Source organism: Ursus maritimus, unplaced genomic scaffold (assembly GCF_017311325.1).
Source record: "Ursus maritimus isolate PB19 unplaced genomic scaffold, ASM1731132v1 scaffold_8, whole genome shotgun sequence".
NCBI classification, from domain to species: Eukaryota; Metazoa; Chordata; class Mammalia; order Carnivora; family Ursidae; genus Ursus; species Ursus maritimus.
Window position 1 is genome coordinate 61549491 of NW_024426996.1, and position 18524 is coordinate 61568014.

The window sequence follows — 18524 nt, forward strand, 5'->3', positions numbered from 1 at the left end:
CTCTTTCCCTCATCAGCCCAGAAAATTGAACACCAATCTAGCTTGCCAAAAACTGCAGAGAGCTGATTTACATCCCAACTCTGAAGACACAATCAAGAGCTAAGTGAAGTTCAAATAACTCATGAAACTTTAATAGGAAAAAAAAAATCAAAATTTTCCAGGCTCCAGTTCCAAAATATTTTCTGCCAACCTGTTTTACTGAATAAAAGGGGAAAGAAATACTAACTGGATTTTTTTAAAGTTCTTTTTGATTATCAAGAGCAAAGAACAACTTAATAAGGAACCGCCTGTGCCCAGGTCCTCCCCAGTGCTCCTACGGAATGTTTTAGCCATCTCCCCCACAGCACATAGCACTTTCTACCTTACATTACAACCATTTATGCCTATGTCTTCTTTCAGTGATTAAACCATGAGTTACCATAGGCGGAATCTTTATCTAATTTCTTTCTTTTTTTTAAGATTATTTATTTATTTGAGAGAGCAAACGAGCGAGCAGGGGGGAGGGGAAGAGGGAGGCAGAGAGAGAAACCCAAGCAGAGTCTGTACTGAGCATGGAGTCCAACATGGAACTCGATCTCACAACCCTGAGATCATGACCTGAGTTGAAACCAAGAGTTGGACGCTTAACCAACTGTGCCACCCAGGCGCCCCATATCTAATTTATTTCTGAATCTTCATAGCACATAGTAGGGTGTCTTTTAGCAGGCATTCAGTAAAGATCTTTTAATTTGGATATCACAATAATTGGTAGAAGAGATGGCAAGCGCCTTTACTATTAATTTAACATAAACTTCCTAAGTTCTTGCTACATAAGGATCAGTATGCTAGATGTAATGGGTACACAAAAATGTTTTTAAGTTGTTACTGCTTTCAAGAGGCTTATAACAAAAGTCAAAAAGATGTACACAGAAATTGCTATAATAGAATGCAATTTGTGATAAGAACCGTAAAATGACAGTGTGCTACAAGAGTCCAAAAGAAGGAGAGATCCTTTTCAACAGGGATGATAATAACCATCTTGGAGAAGAGATGTCATCTGAGCTGACCCTCACAAAATAGATGGATTTTCATAATACTAACAAGGCAGAAAGAGCTTTCCGGGACTAGAAAACAAAATAAGAAAAGTGCTAAAAGATGCAAGAGGGAAAGGCAAAATGATTCACTTGTAAGGGCACATAGAACAGTTATAAGACAGCAGAGATTGATAAAGTGGAAGTGAATGTTCTTAATAAACTAAGTGGCAAATATTAAAAACAGTTAAATATTTAAAATGAGAGAGAGAAGTAGAATTAGGAGCTATACAAGCCTGAAAAACTCTGGGAAAACCTAACTGGAAAGCAGATAATGCATGATGAGTAATAATAAAAGGATTGACAGGCAGCAAAACGAATCCACTGAAAGACAAATAAATGGATTTAGATTAAACTGATGGTAAACACAAAATTCATGTGACTTTCCTAAGTAATTCCACAGTTTGGGAGAAGAAAGTAGATGCAGAAGTAGCCTTAGGCTGAGAACTGGAATGGCAGGCAGAACAGAAGTCTAATAGGGCAAGAGACGATGAGGTGCAAGGGAGCACGCTGATAGAATGGTAGTTTTACCATCTGGACTAAGGAGCTTTGTGCAAAGAGGAGAGAACTGCCCAATACAACCAGGAGCTTGAGAACTAGATGACTCAGGGAGAACAAATAGAAGAAGATAGCTAGACACTAATTGGTAGAAGAGGTATTTAGTGTGACCACAGTTAAAGAATCAATTATTTCAACAAATCGTGTTCCATGAGCTAAGCACTGTGCTGGATGTCAAGGAGAAAAAAACACAGTCCCTGCTCTTAAAGAATGAATAATGTAGTGCAGGGATTGACAAGCTTCCTGTAAAAAGACAAATGGCAAATATTTTAGACTTTGTAGGTCATAAGCTCTCTAGGCAACTACTAAACTCTGGCATTGTCGTGCGACAGCACCCACTGACAATATCTAAATAAATGAACAAGATTATTTTCCAATAAAATTATTAATTCCTATAATTTTCATAGGTCACAGAAATTACTCTTTTGGCTTTTCAGCCAGTTGAAAATGTAAAAAATATTCTTAGCTTGCCAGCTGTGTAAAAACCGGGGGCAGGGCAGATCTGGCCCATAGACTGCAGTGCACCAAGCCCTGCGTTAGTGTGTGAGTCTGGAAAGAAAAGAGAGGAGTCGCATATATCTACTCACAACACATACACTTACCCTTCATATGTGGTCTCAGCAACAAGCAGTAGGCGTGAAGAATGGACCTATTATTTACCTCTCTACCTCTTCCTTTTTTTTTTTTTTAAAGATTTTATTTATTTATTTGACAGAGAGAGAGCCAGCCAGTGAGAGAGGGAACACAAGCCGGTGGAGTGGGAGAGGCAGAAGCAGGCTCATAGCGGAGGAGCATGATGCGGGGCTCGAACCCAGAACGCCGGGATCACGCCCTGAGCAGAGGCTTAACGACTGCACCACCCAGGCACCCCACCTCTCTACCTCCTCTTTTACCATCATGATAGGAAAATAAGTTCAGTATCTTCTTTCCTATAGCTAATATGCTAAAACTGATACTTTCTCCAAACCCTTTGGAAATTTTCAAATTTCACCAAAAAAAATATTCAGACGTAATCTTTTAATTTTTTTGAGTTTATGTCTTTACAATAAAAGATCAAACAATTTTTCACACATGTAGCATTTAATGAGTATGCTTTGTGGCATATCAATAATATTATCTGATTGCTAGACCTAAAGGTACCACCCAGAGATAGATTATATTACATATTTCCTCAAAGATCTCCCTGTTATTGCTTCTTTTCACCATCTGATTTTGAGACCTTTTCAAATGAAAATAAAAGTTGAAAAATAAAAAAGCTGCCTCACATCCACTGCTTGGATTGTGATAACTCAAAGCAGCAGATTATCTTTCAGGAGCAGAACGAACCACTATGATAACTGAAGCTGGGAGATGGGTTTACGGGAGTTCTTTGGGGTATATTTGAAATTTTTCATGATAATCTCTGAGACTATGATTGAGGAAGGTTGACTCTGTGCTGCCCATTAAACCCATTGGCAGCGGCAGTCAGAGAGTCACGCTGTACCGCGAGGAAGGCTCGCAGGGGTTACCTCGGAGGCAGGTGCGTCAGGCCACACTGAGGTGAAGAACGGTGACGGAACCTCAGTGTCTATTTTAACAGTTCTTTACGGTTTTCTGTCTAAAATCATTTCTTTTTTTAAAGTGAATTTTAGTTATTTCAGCCCACTTTAGAAAGCAGGTTCAACTGAGTTCTGTGACAGAATACAGTTAGTCCATAGCGCCTGCTGTGAGAACAAACCTATTTCAAATACAGTATCAGTATGACCGGCTTTGAAAGCCAATATTTTAAAGGAAGAGTGAGTCGGTTCATTCCCATCTTATTCTTTTAATATCACAGAGCATGAGGAATAAACGGTCACATAATACTTTTATCACATTTAAAATTTCAGGCCAGTACAGTACTTGATTTTTTTTCTTCCTTCAACTCAACATTTTCAGGATTACTGTAGTTAAGTAAGTGCGCTCCTTGGTTACTGAAAGTAAAAAGGAAGAGCATGCAAATACTATTCAAATCGTTGGAGTGGTCCTTACCCAGGCTTCCATATAGTGAATAATATATACTCCTGATACCAACGAGGATCTTTCATTCCGTATTACATAACTTAGCACGGAAAAATAAAACGAAAATGAACAATAGCCAACCTGTGCTTTCCTCATGTAAACCAAAGGTTCTTTCAGATGTTCAGGAGGTGCAGCAGGATGACTAGGTAAAGGAAACCTAGGGACAAAAAGAGGCAGCTAGATATTGTACATTATTTTGATAACTAATTAATTCTCTTTGTTAGAAATCACTTACCTCTGTGGTCCATGTCATAAATGAAAAAGAATATCTGCTAGCAATTCAGTGTGTTTACAGAAGGTACAACAACATAATAAAGTTTTCTTATCCTACTAATATTGTAGTTTTAGATTAGCAATTTAATTACTTGTTAAAAGTTGAATTGCACAATAATCTGAATTCATAATTTGAGGTAATTTTAAAATTACTTAGCTTTGTAAATGCTCATGTAAAAATTGTCAGAGCTGTTATTTTTAGCATATAAATATTGTAACATTTAGAGGAATTTTTTAAGGTTGAAAAAAAATCCATGAACTTGTTAACATATCAACTGTTTTCATTTCTCCCAATTTCCTTTTCCATATGATTATATATTTTTTACATAGTTGAAATGATAATGTAATTAGTATCTTTCAAAAGAGCTATGTTCTACTATATAATACATGAATTTAATAAAATTTAAAAATGGTAATGTCTTATGGATTCTTTCTGTTTTAAGTAACTTTACATTCATATTCAAAATGTACTGTTTTTATTGAGCAAATATTATTCAACAAATATTTGAGCTATTCTAGATACTAAGTATATGGTAGAAATTGAGATAATATCCTCTGTTCTCATCTACCTAACATTCTAGTGAAGAAAGACAGTCAATAATTAGAAAAAGAAACAAATTAATAGAACTATATCAGATACTAATATGCACCATGAGAAAATGAGAGCGGGGTAATGAGATAGAAGTGATTTGGAAGGGTAGGTGTCTAGGGGAGCTAATACTTGAACTAAGACATAAGTGAGAAGGAGCCAACCACACAAAGATCTAGGGGAAGAATATTTCAGGCAGAGGGGCAGCAAGCCCAAGACCTGAGTTAGGAACATTTGGAAGATTTAAAAATCAGAAAAAGCCAGAATGGTTGGAATATAACAACTGAGACACAGAGTGACATGAAAGCACAGAAAGCGCAATAGGAAAACATAACAGTTCAACATTTACTTAGAGATTCCAGTCTCTTTCACGAGAACAAATAACTCCTTTTGAAATTAGTCATAACACCTGTTCCTCTGGCAAAGTAACCATGTTCTAATACTCAAGAACCATACACTGAATTTTCAAGAAATGCCTCATCCAAACTGGAACACCAGCAGGTAAAGTGTTTATGCTACACCAAGCTTAATTACACCTATCCCAGGACTTAAGAGTAAAATGCTCAAATGTCCAAAGGAAACATTTCTGGAATAGAAAAAGCAACCTGTTCAACCCGATCTCTAAAAGTTTCACTATCTCTATCTAATTGTTTTTTCCACAAAAATCTGTACTCCATGTACCTAAATAAATTATCCTTCCCTACTCACAAATGAAAAAAAAAGGTAATCTATATATACCTCAATATTTCTTCATATATGCAAGACAGCTTAAAAACCATATATTTCATACCGTTCATTATATCATTTGTAAGGGACACGTAGTTTAGAATGAAATATTGTTTCAAAATCTTTTCATTTTAATAATAATTATTTCTAAATTTAGTAAACCTTAGAAATTAAGGATTGAAACTTGAGAGCACTTACTGGTAATCTTGTTATTTAATGCACAAAGAAGTTTATCCATAAATAGGTAATAAGAGGTGGCAACCCAAAAATCAGTTAATGTTAATCCAAAATCAAGTTAGATTTTTATTCATTCAGAAATATTTAGTGAGACTCTACTAAGTGTTTAAGGTAATAGAAATAGATCAGTAAACAAAATAGGCTAAAATTCTGTCCTTGTAGAGCTCACATTTTTATATGAAGAGATGAAGGTTGAAGAAACCTGTACATCACTCTTGACTCCTGCCTCTTCCTGTCCCCTAAATCCCCGGAAATACTTCTCATCTTTTTCCACTCCACTGACACTTAAACCAACATCTCTTGCCTGTGTTCATCTGACAAGTTCTTAAGCAGTCTCCCCTCCTTCCACACTATTTTCAACCTGTTTGCCAATTTGTCTGGCTATTTAGCCAGGAGCAATGTCTTTCTTATTCACCAGTGATTGTATTTCCAGTGTCTAGCATAATGTGCGGCACATACCGGATAACCAGGACATTGCTGAGTGAATATAAAACACAAATATGATCACGTCATTACTACGCTTAAAATTCTAAAATGACACCCAAATGCTCTTAGGATCCAGTCTAAAAAAGCTTTGAGGGGAGCCTGGGTGGCTCAGTCGGTTAAGCAGCCGACTCTTGGGTTCAGCTCAGGTCACAATCTCATGGGTCATAGGATCAAGCCCCAAGTTGGGCTCTGCACCCAGCGTGGAGTCTGCTTCAAAAATTCTCTCCTTCTGCCCCTCCCTGGCACACGCGCCCATGTGTTCTCTCTCAAATAAATAAATCTGAAAGAAAGATGATAGATAGATAGATAGCCTTGAGGAAGAAGCACACCCCCAGCTACATATCTGGGATCATTCTTCACCATGTCCCTTTCCCAATACACCCAGCCATACAACTTTGCTCCTTCAATGTGCCACACTTTTCCACTTCTAAATCTCTAAGCTTGTTGCTCCCTTCTTCCTAAAGCACTTTTCTTCTCTATTCCTTTCCCTGACTAACTCTACCTTAGCTTTTTGATCTCAATCTGAATATTGTTTCCCTTGGTAAGCCATCATGACATCCCCAACCTGAGTTTAGTGCCCGCCCTATGTGTTCCTTGTACTTCCTCATCTTGTACTCATATTGTACTGTAATTGCCTCCTTAAACTATGTGTGCTGCACTGAGACGTAAGCTCCATGAAAGCAAAGACTAGCCAGCTTGTTCATTATCCTCAGTTCCTAGCTCAGGGCATAGCATATAACAAGTACATTTAAAGTAACACTCAAAAAAAGGCAAAGAACTATGTGATTAGGACATTTTGGAATTACTCTGGTCTACTGCCTGAGCACTCTTCCAACAAATGCCATGAATGTCTATAAAGACTTAACCATATCTTGTGGTCTAGTGTAAGGTACCCATTATCTAAAATCTTTCCATTTTTGGTCCACTACTGTTCAACATTCACACCTCTCTAAAGTATGGCAGATGTCCGCATATATCTACCATAACAGTACACTATGTATATATTTTACTAATATATACCTATAAAGACTTTAAAAGGGTTTATTTATATTCCTTAAAGGAAAATGATAGGCAACCTACTTTTTTATCAACTGTTCTACACAAAGTACGATGAAAACTAAGACAGAAAAAAAAGGTGCATGTTCCATGTAAAGACTGTCTTAATTAAATCTTTTTAGTAAATTTAGGATTAGTAACTACTGGGTATCCTCAATTCAACAAATATTTATTTTGTGTTAGCATTGGTCAGTGGCCCAATAACTACCTACCCACTGACTCAATACCATTTATTTGAAGGTACTAAAAGAAATATAAAATATAATTCTTGTTTCATAACACTTTTAATCCAGGCTGAGAGATAAGATATACACATATGCGAGATGTAGTAAAACACATGTTCTTTGGAATCAAACAGCTGGAGGTCAAGACCCAGCACTACCATTTACTAGCCATATGATCTTCAGTAAATTATTTAAGTAGTTTAAAAACGCCTCAGTTTTCTCTTCTGCAAAATGGTTATAATAATAAATTCCACAATCATAGGGTTGTTGTAAATATTACATTCCATAAGGCAATGTATTTAAAGTGCTTAGCACAGTGCTTATATAAAATACTCATTTAATCATGTCAATTGCCTATTAAATATTTACACAACAATAATTAAATAAGCTTGATCCCATGACCCCAAGATCATGACCTGAGGCGAAACCAAGAGTCGGTCACTTAATTAGGACTAAGCCACCTAGGCACCCCAATTAAGTGGTCAATCTTAAGAGGGAAGAACTAACATAGGCTACAATTAAAGTTGCAGATAAATAGCAGAATACAAAATTTTTCTCTCTCTTTTAAACAAGAATTGGACAAAAATCTTCAGCATGGTTACTAAAATGAAGTGAACAATTTTCTGGTATCATCTGTATAGCTCATGTGTCTACACCTTTATTAGGTAAGAGTGTATTTTTTTTTTCTACTCTATTTAACCTAGTGAATTCTTCTACTTTACTTTTTATATTCTTTACTTGTCCATCTAATGATTTCTGCCAAGGAAAAATCCAACACAATATACTAAGTCCACTTTATTCTTTTGATTTATGTTAGGGGAAACACTTCTCCACTCTGGATGTGTCCTTCCCTGTGAAAAGAGCTCCATTACTGTAACATTCTTGGCGTCTCTCCAGGGCTTTACTCGCTACGCCACAGAAGAGGTTTAGTGCCTTATTCAACTTTAAAATTTTGGAATAATAAACTGAACACGCTCACCAATGTTATTTAACTGCAAGGTTAAGTCTATTTAATTCTGGAGTTCAGTTAAAGGACTCATTTTGCTCTAGCACTAAGCTGTGTCCTCTTATCCAGCCTTTATCAGTAATAAAAGTATAATTTTGATTTTTGTTTTATCTTATTTCTCAATTTCTTCAGAATCCAAGTGAGTAAAAAAGGTAGTATTACTTACTCTTTCAAAAATCTCAACAAGTTATTAAAAAATATTTATTTAATGTCTATTGTTAGGATACTGAAAATAAGACAATGAATGAAATACTGACCCTGCCATCAAGTAAAAAGGCACTCACTGTTCACTCACCAAACAATTTTCAGGAGTGGATTAGACTACAAAAATAGTAATCACCAGTAATATCTCCTCGGATAAGAATCCACTGTTTGCAATTACACATAACCGGGTGCTTTTATTCCACCACTATTGGACACAAAGAAACACAAAATAACAAGCTTCCTGTGTAACAGGCAAAGAGATAAATCACCATGTTCATATTAGTTTAAGTAACCGGTGGCATCTCTATACATATTGTATATTTAAAACCTTACTTATCATGATAAACATCTATTTCTGGGTGACTAGGACCACGGGTATGGTCACAGTCAACTTCAATGAACAGGTGACACTTATATATGATTTATCTAAGAATCTGTAAATCAACTGGGAAAATGGTGACAGGCAAAGAAGTAAATGCTAATTTTTAAAATGTGTGTCTAAGCATAGGTCCACAGTCCTTCATCTGAGTCTCTTTATTTTAGAACAGTTCTCATAAACTATATTCCCTTGTTTCCTAGTTAACAGCAGATTAGAAGGGACAAATTAGAAACAGAAGTGTTAGAATCTAGAGAATGCTAGAGACATAGGCACATTGGTAGCAGTTTAAAAAAAAAATGACAAAAGAACTCCATTAGACTATAAACTCCATGAGGGTAGGAATTGATTTCTTGTTCTATACTATGTTCCCAGTGCCTAGCATAGTGCTAGCACATGGTAGGTGCTCAATAAATAACTGATGAATAATGGAATATTGAATAAACTATAAAAGCTAACTCTAGATCCTTATTCTTTATAATGACAAATAGTTTTATACACCTCAACAGACTCTAAGGGCAAGTCCATATTAACAGAAATACTGGTTTCCTTAATAATGACACCAATTTCGCAAAAAAACAAAAAGTTAATTATATTTAGAATGATTGCTTTATAAAGACAGAAAAAGGGTAATATCCAAAATGGCAACAATAAAAAGAATGTTGATAAGCTTCAGTTATCTGAAATATTAACTTATTTCCCTAACTACACTGGATAAATGAATTGTTAATATAAAAATTTTGGTGGTAAAAAACCCCACCTATTCATTATTCATTCCCAGGAAGGACTGTAATTTTTAAATGTATTAACTTACGTGAAATGTTATATAAATACTAACGAAAAATAACAATATAATGAGTGTACATAGCAATACTATGTTCATTACTTACAAAGTAAATACAGCTAAACATAACAGTATCTCAAAATAGGTAGGAAAAACTCACACACTCAGTTCACTATAAACAGCATTCTGAAGTTTCTTCTCCCAACCTATTTTTTAAAAAAGAATAAAATATATGAATAGATTAGTTTTAAAAAGAAGCATACATTACAATGAAATTTATCTCACTAAAACTCTCACATCATATTCATTTGTGAAAGAACTTTATCAATTGCTAGTTGCTGTGTAAGTGTTTTTAAGGAATTATTTCCTATACATTCACTATGTCCGTTGGCAAACACTGAGTAGGAAAATTATCAGTATAACTCTATTTTTTTAAGTAAAACTATTACACCATTTTCTCAAGATGGGAGAAATCCTTGTTCCCATTGCTAGGGTGCTCAATGAGTGCCAAAACAGTGCTGGCTACTGTACTGCTAGTACTACCAGGAATGTGCCAAGGAAAGGCAAGAAACAGCCAGGCACTTGACAAAGACAGATCATAAGCAATTAGTCACCACTAACTAGTAAGTAAACTCCTGAACAACAGAAACATTATTATGAGGTACCATCAGACCAGTGAGCTTGGCTGCTAACTACTTAAACTTTTCTGGATAAGTAAACCACTTAACATCTCAATTTCCGTGTACAAAGGTTGGAATAGGGAACTTCTCTTCCTGCTCTAAAAGAAATTAGGATTTTCTTTTCTTTTCATTGGAAGGATAGAAAAGGGGGGGGGGGATGTAGAAGGAAAAGAAGCCACAAATGAAAAGTAAAAGAGGAAGTGCTTAGTAAGGGAGATTCTTCATACATTCAGGATGTATTTTGATCAGGAAATAAAGAGCATTCACAACTGAGTAATGCAGTGATTTCCACAGTGTTCCTGAACTTTTGCAGCATTTTATTGAAATATCTGAAAGTTCTAATTCTCCTCAAATAGAAACTTATCCAGCCACTGTTTCACAATTTTGAATGAGTAATTGGAAGGCTGAGGATAAAATATTCCCTCCAAATAAAGTATTTCCTTACTGTGCCTTAAAGAATTAGGGGTGAAAAGCAACTTACAAACCTGATATTTTAAAGAATTCCTTAATATCTTCTTTTAGTGATTCAAGCTTAATCTCAGGTCTCTGAAGACTGGCCTAATTTTAGAAAGAAGAAGAAAAAGAAGAAGGGAAAAGAGAGAGGTCAAAAGTAAGTCATTTGGGTTGATATTTAATATGAACAAAATTTTAAAAAAGAGTGTCCAAATGTGCATACTATTTTACAAATCCCTTTTTGAGGTCAGAGCACTTTGGAATTATCTAGAATAGCTCATAAGAGAGAAGACTTTTTCACCTACTCTTAATATGCAGGATCTATGATGGTACACTGCAGTCTACTCAAAATATAAAAACTTGCAACTTATGAATACTTAACATTTTATCTAAGATTTTTATCTTTATGAATACTTAGTATCTATATTTCTAGTAGGAAAAATACTCAGATTTTATAAATTCATTCTCTTAATATTATATCAAACACATATGGCAGCATTTATACCTAATGACCAAAAACCCAGTTGTATCCCTTTGAAAAGTGTCTACCTCTTCGGATTGCTGCTCAATGCAAACCTTCATTTGTTGTGCATATTTACGGAAAACACATAAAACTAGTAGTTCACAAATACTTATTAGTGTCTCCTTCATCTTCAATTGCATGCTTTCTATTCTACTCATTTTTCACACTGTAATTTTAACAAAAAGTAATAATTTCTCCAACTTAAAATGGTTTTGATTATTTTCAAAGTGTTGATTTTTCATCACCTAGCTCTTTCTCTCAAATTGCAAAAGTCTATTCCTTAAGAAGGCATTAATATTAGGATAACTCATGATAAGCATTTCAAACCTAAGAAATCAAAAATTGATCTTATCTTCCACTCATACTTTGTTCCTTCTCTTCTATTTTTTAATCCTCATCTATGAAATTACCATGCATCAGACCTTCTAAGTCAGAAACTTCAGTTATTCTTAATTCCACTCTAACTCCTCAAAGATTCAATCCCTTTCTGGGAAGATGGCATTGGAGGCAGTGAATTATCTTTTGGTTTGGGTGTTTTTTGTTTTGCTTTTTAATCTCCCTGATTTCCACATAAAAACAGACCAAGCAACTGAATAGGAAAACCAAAATCCATTGGAAAACATTTATAAAACTTGGTGATAACAAACTTAAAATACAAACAGTTGGGGACAAACCAACAGCCACAGACCTATATTATATTAGCATTTGTGCAGGAAAAAGCAGAAGGAAGCAATGGGATATGTGATGGATGTGAAAACAGGAGGACCCCCAAAATAGCCAGCACTGTTTTCACTGGAACACATGAAAAGCCAATTTTAGAACAGGAGCTAGAACTGAGAGAGGTTTTCCCTAACTGCTTCTAGCAGATGAGGTCTGAAGAGACTGTGGCAGCCTAGCACCTATGAGTTCTTGCCACTGACAAACTAGCGCCCCCTTTCCAGACAAAGCCATACTGAGGAGAAAATACTGATAGAAAAATAAAAACTGAGGATGACAGAGAACCAATGTATTACCTTGAAAACCAGTAAATAAGGGAAAAGGCATGCCTCTTGCCTTTCCTATAGAAACTGCATCACGGGGTAACCAAATAATAAATAAGGGGAACTGTCTCTTGATAAAAAGTATTCCAGCTAATAACTAAAACAGATGTGATATAATTAGAATATCACCATTTTGCAGCCCCTAATAAATAACGAATTCTAGGCATTGAGCAGAAACAGCTGTTAACAATGCCAAAGACAACCAGATATTATGTGCTTCTTAATGAAAGAACACTCCACTGCCAATAGTCATGCCCAAAGGGATGACACCTCAGTCTGATCAAGCCCCTGGTCCAGCTGTCAATTTACGAGTCATACAAAGGACAGAGGAACATGTTAAGCTGCACCATGAGGGTGCAATCAAAAAAATCCAGGACATGAGATATTCTAAAATGGCTCTGTTCTTTAGCTCATAAAGTATAAGGAAAACAAAGGGAAGGAAAGAAAACCTGTAGATTTAAAAAGATATATCAAAAAAACTTCTTTAGGGGTGCCTAGGTGGCTCAGTCGGTTAAGCAACTGACTCTTGGTTTGGCTCAGTCATGATCTCAGAGTCGTAGGATTGTGTCAGGCTCCACACTCAGTCTGCTTGAGATTCTTTCCCCTTCCCTCTTCCTCCCCTCTGCTCCTTTCCCGACTCCTGCTCATTCTCTCTCTCTCCCCCACTATCTCAAATAGATAAATAAATTAAATCTTTAAAAAAAGTTTAAAAATTAAAAAATAATTTTAAAATTAAACATTTAAAAATTAAAAATTTAAGAATTTAAAATTAAAAATTAAAAAATAAAAAAATTATTTTTTAATTTTTAAACTTCTTAAATTGGCAAGACCGAGTTATAGTGTCTTCATGTGAGAAATATACATTTGGTTAAGAAAACTATCAAAAAATGCAGGAAAGTAATTACCATAAAAATCAGGTTGCTTGGGAGAGTGGTGTTTGTGATTGGGATGGGGCAAATGGAGGGGTTTCTGGTGTGGCTGGCAAAGCTTCATTTTTTTACCAGGGCAGTTTTTACAAGGTCAGTCATCTTATAATTGATTACATTATAGGTTTGTTTTATACAATTTCTGTGTTTTATTTTACGATAAAAAGCACCAAAAAAGAAAAAGAAAAATATGTCTCCCAATTTATTCCTTCTCTCCATTCTAAAGTCCCACACTTAAGCCTAAGTCCTCATCATTTCTCATTTGGATCACTGTAACAGCTTCTAAACCATACGTCTTGCCACTTTATTTAAATTGCAGGTACTCTCCACCTGGCATTTTTACACTCCCTTAGTCTACTTTTTCTCCTTTCTTAGCATTTATTACTTCCTTATATACCATATGATTAATGTATTTACTATGTTTATTGGTATATTGTCTATCATCCTGCATTAGAAGTGATAAGCTCCACTAAAACAGATATCTTTCTCTTTCTGTTCACTGTTATAGCCCAAGTGCTTAGAATAGTTACTTTTACATAGTAGGTGATCAATAAATGTTTATTGACTAAATGAACCAATTTCTCCCTTTATTAATTCATCTTCTAGCATTTTCTTCCTAAAACATTAGGAGTTTCCTAACTGCAAATCTCCATAGCATTAACAAGAAATCTAAACTTTTTAACAAGGCACACTTGGCCCTTCACTATGTAGGCCAACTTATCTCTCCAAATTCATCAGCTGCTCTTCCACCAGGCTAACAATAATCTCTCCTTTCTCACACCTTCTCCCCCCAAGACACACTACTCTCTAGTCACAGTGAATTACATTCATTGATCCCCCAACTGTTAAATATTTTAAGGGTTCCACGGCTTTTGTTCATGTTGTTCTTCAGATGCAAGTGCTCCCTCACCACCTCGGCAAATACCTACTAGCTCCCAAGACATCCCTCAAATACCACCTCTTCTCTCAATTTGTCCCTACCACTTCCCTACCACTTCCTTACCACTTCCCTACTTTGTTTCTCTGTTATAGCACTCATCAGATTATACTGTAATTTTCAGCTCACCTATTTTTCTTTTTGATTTTAAATTCAAAGGCAAGGACAACGACTTCATTTTTGCATTTAAAATATTAACTCAGTATTAATTGTTGCTTAACAAAATTATATTGATCAAACCATGTTTTACCCTTTTTATACAATTTCCACCCAGATAAATAAGGAACTTTATAAAAGTTATTTTTAACTAAAGAGACTGTTTTCCAGTCTGTTATTGTTAGGATTTTAAAAGCTGCGAAATCTTGCTCATTATTCCAAAGTATCAAAGCAAAAGGAAATAGGTATTCTTTTACTATGTCTGTATTTGGAAATGACTCTGAGGTAGCAAAATTAAAAGAATTTCAAGATAAAAAATTGACTATTCCTTCTAAACATTTTCAATATTTTAAGGTTGCTAGATCTCCTAGATACATTTTTTAATCAAAGGCAAGCCAAATTCCTAATCATCAGCATAATTATAAAAATCTTGAGAAATTTGGGGCGCCTGGGTGGTTTAGTTGGTTGGGCATCTGACTCTTGATTTCAACTCAGATTATGATATCAGGGTCATGATTTTGAGCCCCACATCAGGCTCTGCACTGAGCATGGAGCCTGCTTGAGATTCTCTCTCTCCCTTTCCTTCTGCCCCATCCCCTGACTCACACTCTCTTGAAAAAAGAAAAAAAAATTGAGAAATTTGAAAATCAAAAGCAGGCCAGTGACAGGACAACATGGTAAGGCAATTTTCAAACATGTTTTAGCAGCATAAAACTTTTTTCAAATGAAATCTGAACCCAATTAAAAACCCTACTATAAAAAAAAACCCTACTCTATAAGACACATTGAAAGTGATACTAGTAGACAATGAAAATGAGTATTCTCTCATTGACTAAGGTATAATTACATTAGAAATGCATAGCTTTATTATGATATAGCCTCAATATCCAATTTGTTTTTGTATTTTGTTTTGGTCGCTCAACATAAAGAAAAATCTTGACTCACAGAGATAAGTGGTTGCACTTTTAATAGCCTTCTTGGCAATCTCAGCGCACTCCCAAATTAAACTGCTGCGGGAAATCGAAAGAGGAGTACTTGGAAATTTTTATTTTGAAAACAAATTACTGAAGGGGCGCCTGGGTGGCTCAGTCGGCTAAGCGTCCAACTCTTGATTTCAGCCCAGGTCATGATCTTAGGGTTGTGGGATTAAGCCCTGTGTCAGGCCCTGCACTCAGCTTGGAGTATATTTGAGATTCTTTCTCTCCCTTTCCCTCTTCTTCTCCTTCCACTAGCTCTCTAAATTAATTAATTAATTAATTAAATCTTAAAAAGAAAGAAAAAAAATTACTGATATTAGTTATCATAAATACGAAATCAGACAAAGAGCTTCTGATGCTTATGACTGCTAGAACTACACATAACATGATATTACTACCACATGATGTGTCACTGGCTCACTTGTCCCACATTGCTGTAGTACACCATGAAGGGAGCTTCTGTTGAGCAGATGCACCTGTGCTCTGCCTACCCCCTGCAGTAGTATCCTCACTTGCACAATGAACCATGGGCGCACATGTGCAAACCCAAATAGTTTGAAAGACCAGTGCAGAATTATATCCTTCCTCATCCATGACACATTTATAAGTGTCTCTAATATATGAAGATGATGAAAGGAACAGGGTTTTTTTCCTGGGACTTATCTAGAGACAAGTTAATTTAGAAACACACAGTGGATTATGAAGTATTTAATATAACAACAATGCATTTGGAAGAGTGGTACTTCTTAATATATTTTTTAAATTAAGAATTTTTAAATAAATAGGACATTTTCTGAGTCCTTGGGTATAACAGAGCACAATTTTAAAACTATTTGGGACTAAATGAGGATAGGATTGGGCATAAGAAGACCTTGAATTATCTCTCAGCTTTATTTATTATCGTGATCAAGTCATTTAACCTCTCTGTATCTCAGTGTTCCTTATTTAATAGGGAAAGTAATACCTGAACTAGGATACTGTGAGACTTAAATAAAAAAATTTTCAAAGTTATTTTTAGTTGGGAATTCCAGTGTAAATTAAAGTTGTATTATAAAATATGAGGTATCCAGATGACAATGGACTAAATGTAAAAGACTAGCAGGAAGGGAGTGCCTGGAGGTAGAAGTTTTTTAGAAATCTACAACAAAATTTAACCCTTTCTTTAAACAAAACACCTCTAACTCACTATAAGAGCTGGTAACAATATGATAAAAAATATAATCCAGAGGCACCTGGGTGGCTCCGTCAGTTAAGTGTCTACCTTCGGCTCAGGTCATGATCCCAGAGTCCTGGGATTGAGCCCCACGTTGGGCTCTCTGCTCAGTGGGGAACCTGCTTCTCCTTCTCCCTCTGCCTGCCACTCCTTTGCGTCCAGTCACTCTCTCTATATAATATATATATATTCCAGCAAAAGTGTACATTACCCTACATATATTCTTCACCCATTTATTTATGTTGACATTTCTGATGTCCTCCACCATGCTGCACTCTAAAAACACATGACAGTCTCTGCCCTCACTGCCCCTGACACACACACACACACACACACACACACACAAATTCAGTTTCTTTCTACGTCCACCAGAATAATCTTAATCCAAAGCATTAGCCACTGGCAATCTTATATTTCTAAACCTGTCAAGTAAAGAAAACTGGAGAAGCAAAGTGGCTGATGTTGTGGTTGAGTCCAAGAAGATGGGAGGTAACCTGAGACTAAATACTCCATGAAGTACAAACCAGGGCATAGCAAGGCCTAAAAAGGGGGTTCCAAGTATCTTTTAACTCCCTTTAAAGAGGACCCATCCTCCCCACTTCTCACTATTCCATCATGCAAATCCTGAACTTCGCCTTCCTGTGTCTGAAGAATCACAGAATTTCAGGATTAAAAGAAGCTACAGAGTTCTTCTGGGTCAACTAATCATTTAATAAAACTCCCCTCTCCAAGTGGTTTTCTAGCTTAGAAACTCTACCTTAGAAACTCTAAACTAGGGTGAGAGTTAAGATGGCCAAGTAATGGGGAGACCCTGGGCTTGCCTTGTCCCTCAAACACAGCTAGACCAACATCGAATCATTTTGAACAACTAGGAAATTGAACTGAAGATTAAGAAAACAATCTGCACAATTAGAGGGAGATGCAAGTTTCAGAGACATGAACTGGGGGAGAGAAAATCCATGGTGCTGTGGAGGGAAGGGAGCCCTTTACATGGGGAGGAGTCAGGGAGAGAGCAGAGGGTAGAGTTCCTGCAAATGTGTGGGGATCCCCTGAGTCGCACTGGGAGAGAACATGCCCCTTCCTGGAGTACATTTGGAAGAGGGTACGCTGCCTCTTCAAGGACAAAAGGCCTACCAGGAGGCACTGAGTGGCTGTTCAACAGCCTGGGACAGAGGCTCACTTGGAGGGCAGATAACCTGATGACAGCTTTTTGCTATCCTTCACCATAGACTGCAGGCACCTGTGCGGCCCTGCAACTACTTTTCTGAGACAGAAAGGTGCCAGGCACAGAGCTGTGAGGCTCTCCTCCAAGGCAGGGGAGTGGGTCCATGTCTTGCTAGGTCCTTTAAGATTTGGAGTTTTGAATCCCAGCCCCACTCCAAAGACACAACACCGGAGAACAATGGTTTGGGCACAGAGAGATTGAGGGCAGGAATCTGACAGAAGCCTGGGACACAGGAGGGGAGATTGTTAGTTCTTCTATAAGGGCCTTCTGAACAATGGCACCCCTGAGTTCCCCTCCCTGGGGGAAGAAAGAGCAGGGTGACTCCATCTTCCCCACCACACTCCACTCCACCACCACCCCAGCACCATAAGACTTCCAAGAGAAACACAGTGCCCCCCCGTGGAGGCTGGAGTTGCTTACAACAAACCCCACTTCCCTGTGCCTGACAGGGGTATCTACTAGGGCAGATATGACTGTGAGCCAGTGCAGCGGGCCTCTTCCCAGAGAACCAACACAGGCCCTCTGCAAGTACCAAATTGAATGACCATAGAATGCTCTAAAGCATCAGTTTCAGTTCTGGTGGAAATAGGACCAAGCTTTTTTTTTCAATTTTCTTTTTAATTTGGAATCAGGCTTATAGTTTTCTGTTCGTTTGTTTGTATGTTTGTTTCTTTCCTTTTCTCATTTTTTTGGATCAGGCTGTTTTTTTCCTATTCTTTTTTCCTTCTTTCTTTTTCTTTGGAATCAGGCTTATAGTATTTTGTC

The 18524-nt window shown here is 36.6% G+C and overlaps 1 protein-coding gene across 5 annotated transcripts in view; it reads right to left on the reverse strand.

Annotated features, from left to right (window-relative positions):
- The window catches only part of TBC1D19 (TBC1 domain family member 19), a 150600-nt gene that overhangs the window by 102463 nt on the left and 29613 nt on the right, over nucleotides 1-18524 (reverse strand). For 2 of the 5 annotated variants that reach the window (XM_040625312.1, XM_008685873.2), the window contains exons 2-4: nucleotides 10795-10867; nucleotides 9790-9835; nucleotides 3750-3825 (exon numbers count right to left, since the gene is read on the reverse strand). The exons of 1 other annotated variant lie outside the window; for it this stretch is intronic. In XM_040625312.1, coding sequence (XP_040481246.1) covers nucleotides 3750-3825; nucleotides 9790-9835; nucleotides 10795-10867 — 195 coding nt within the window. Of the gene's footprint in view, nucleotides 1-3749; nucleotides 3826-9789; nucleotides 9836-10794; nucleotides 10868-18524 lie in introns of those variants that run through there. 2 more of the 5 variants (XM_040625313.1, XM_008685875.2) reach the window with 2 other exon arrangements.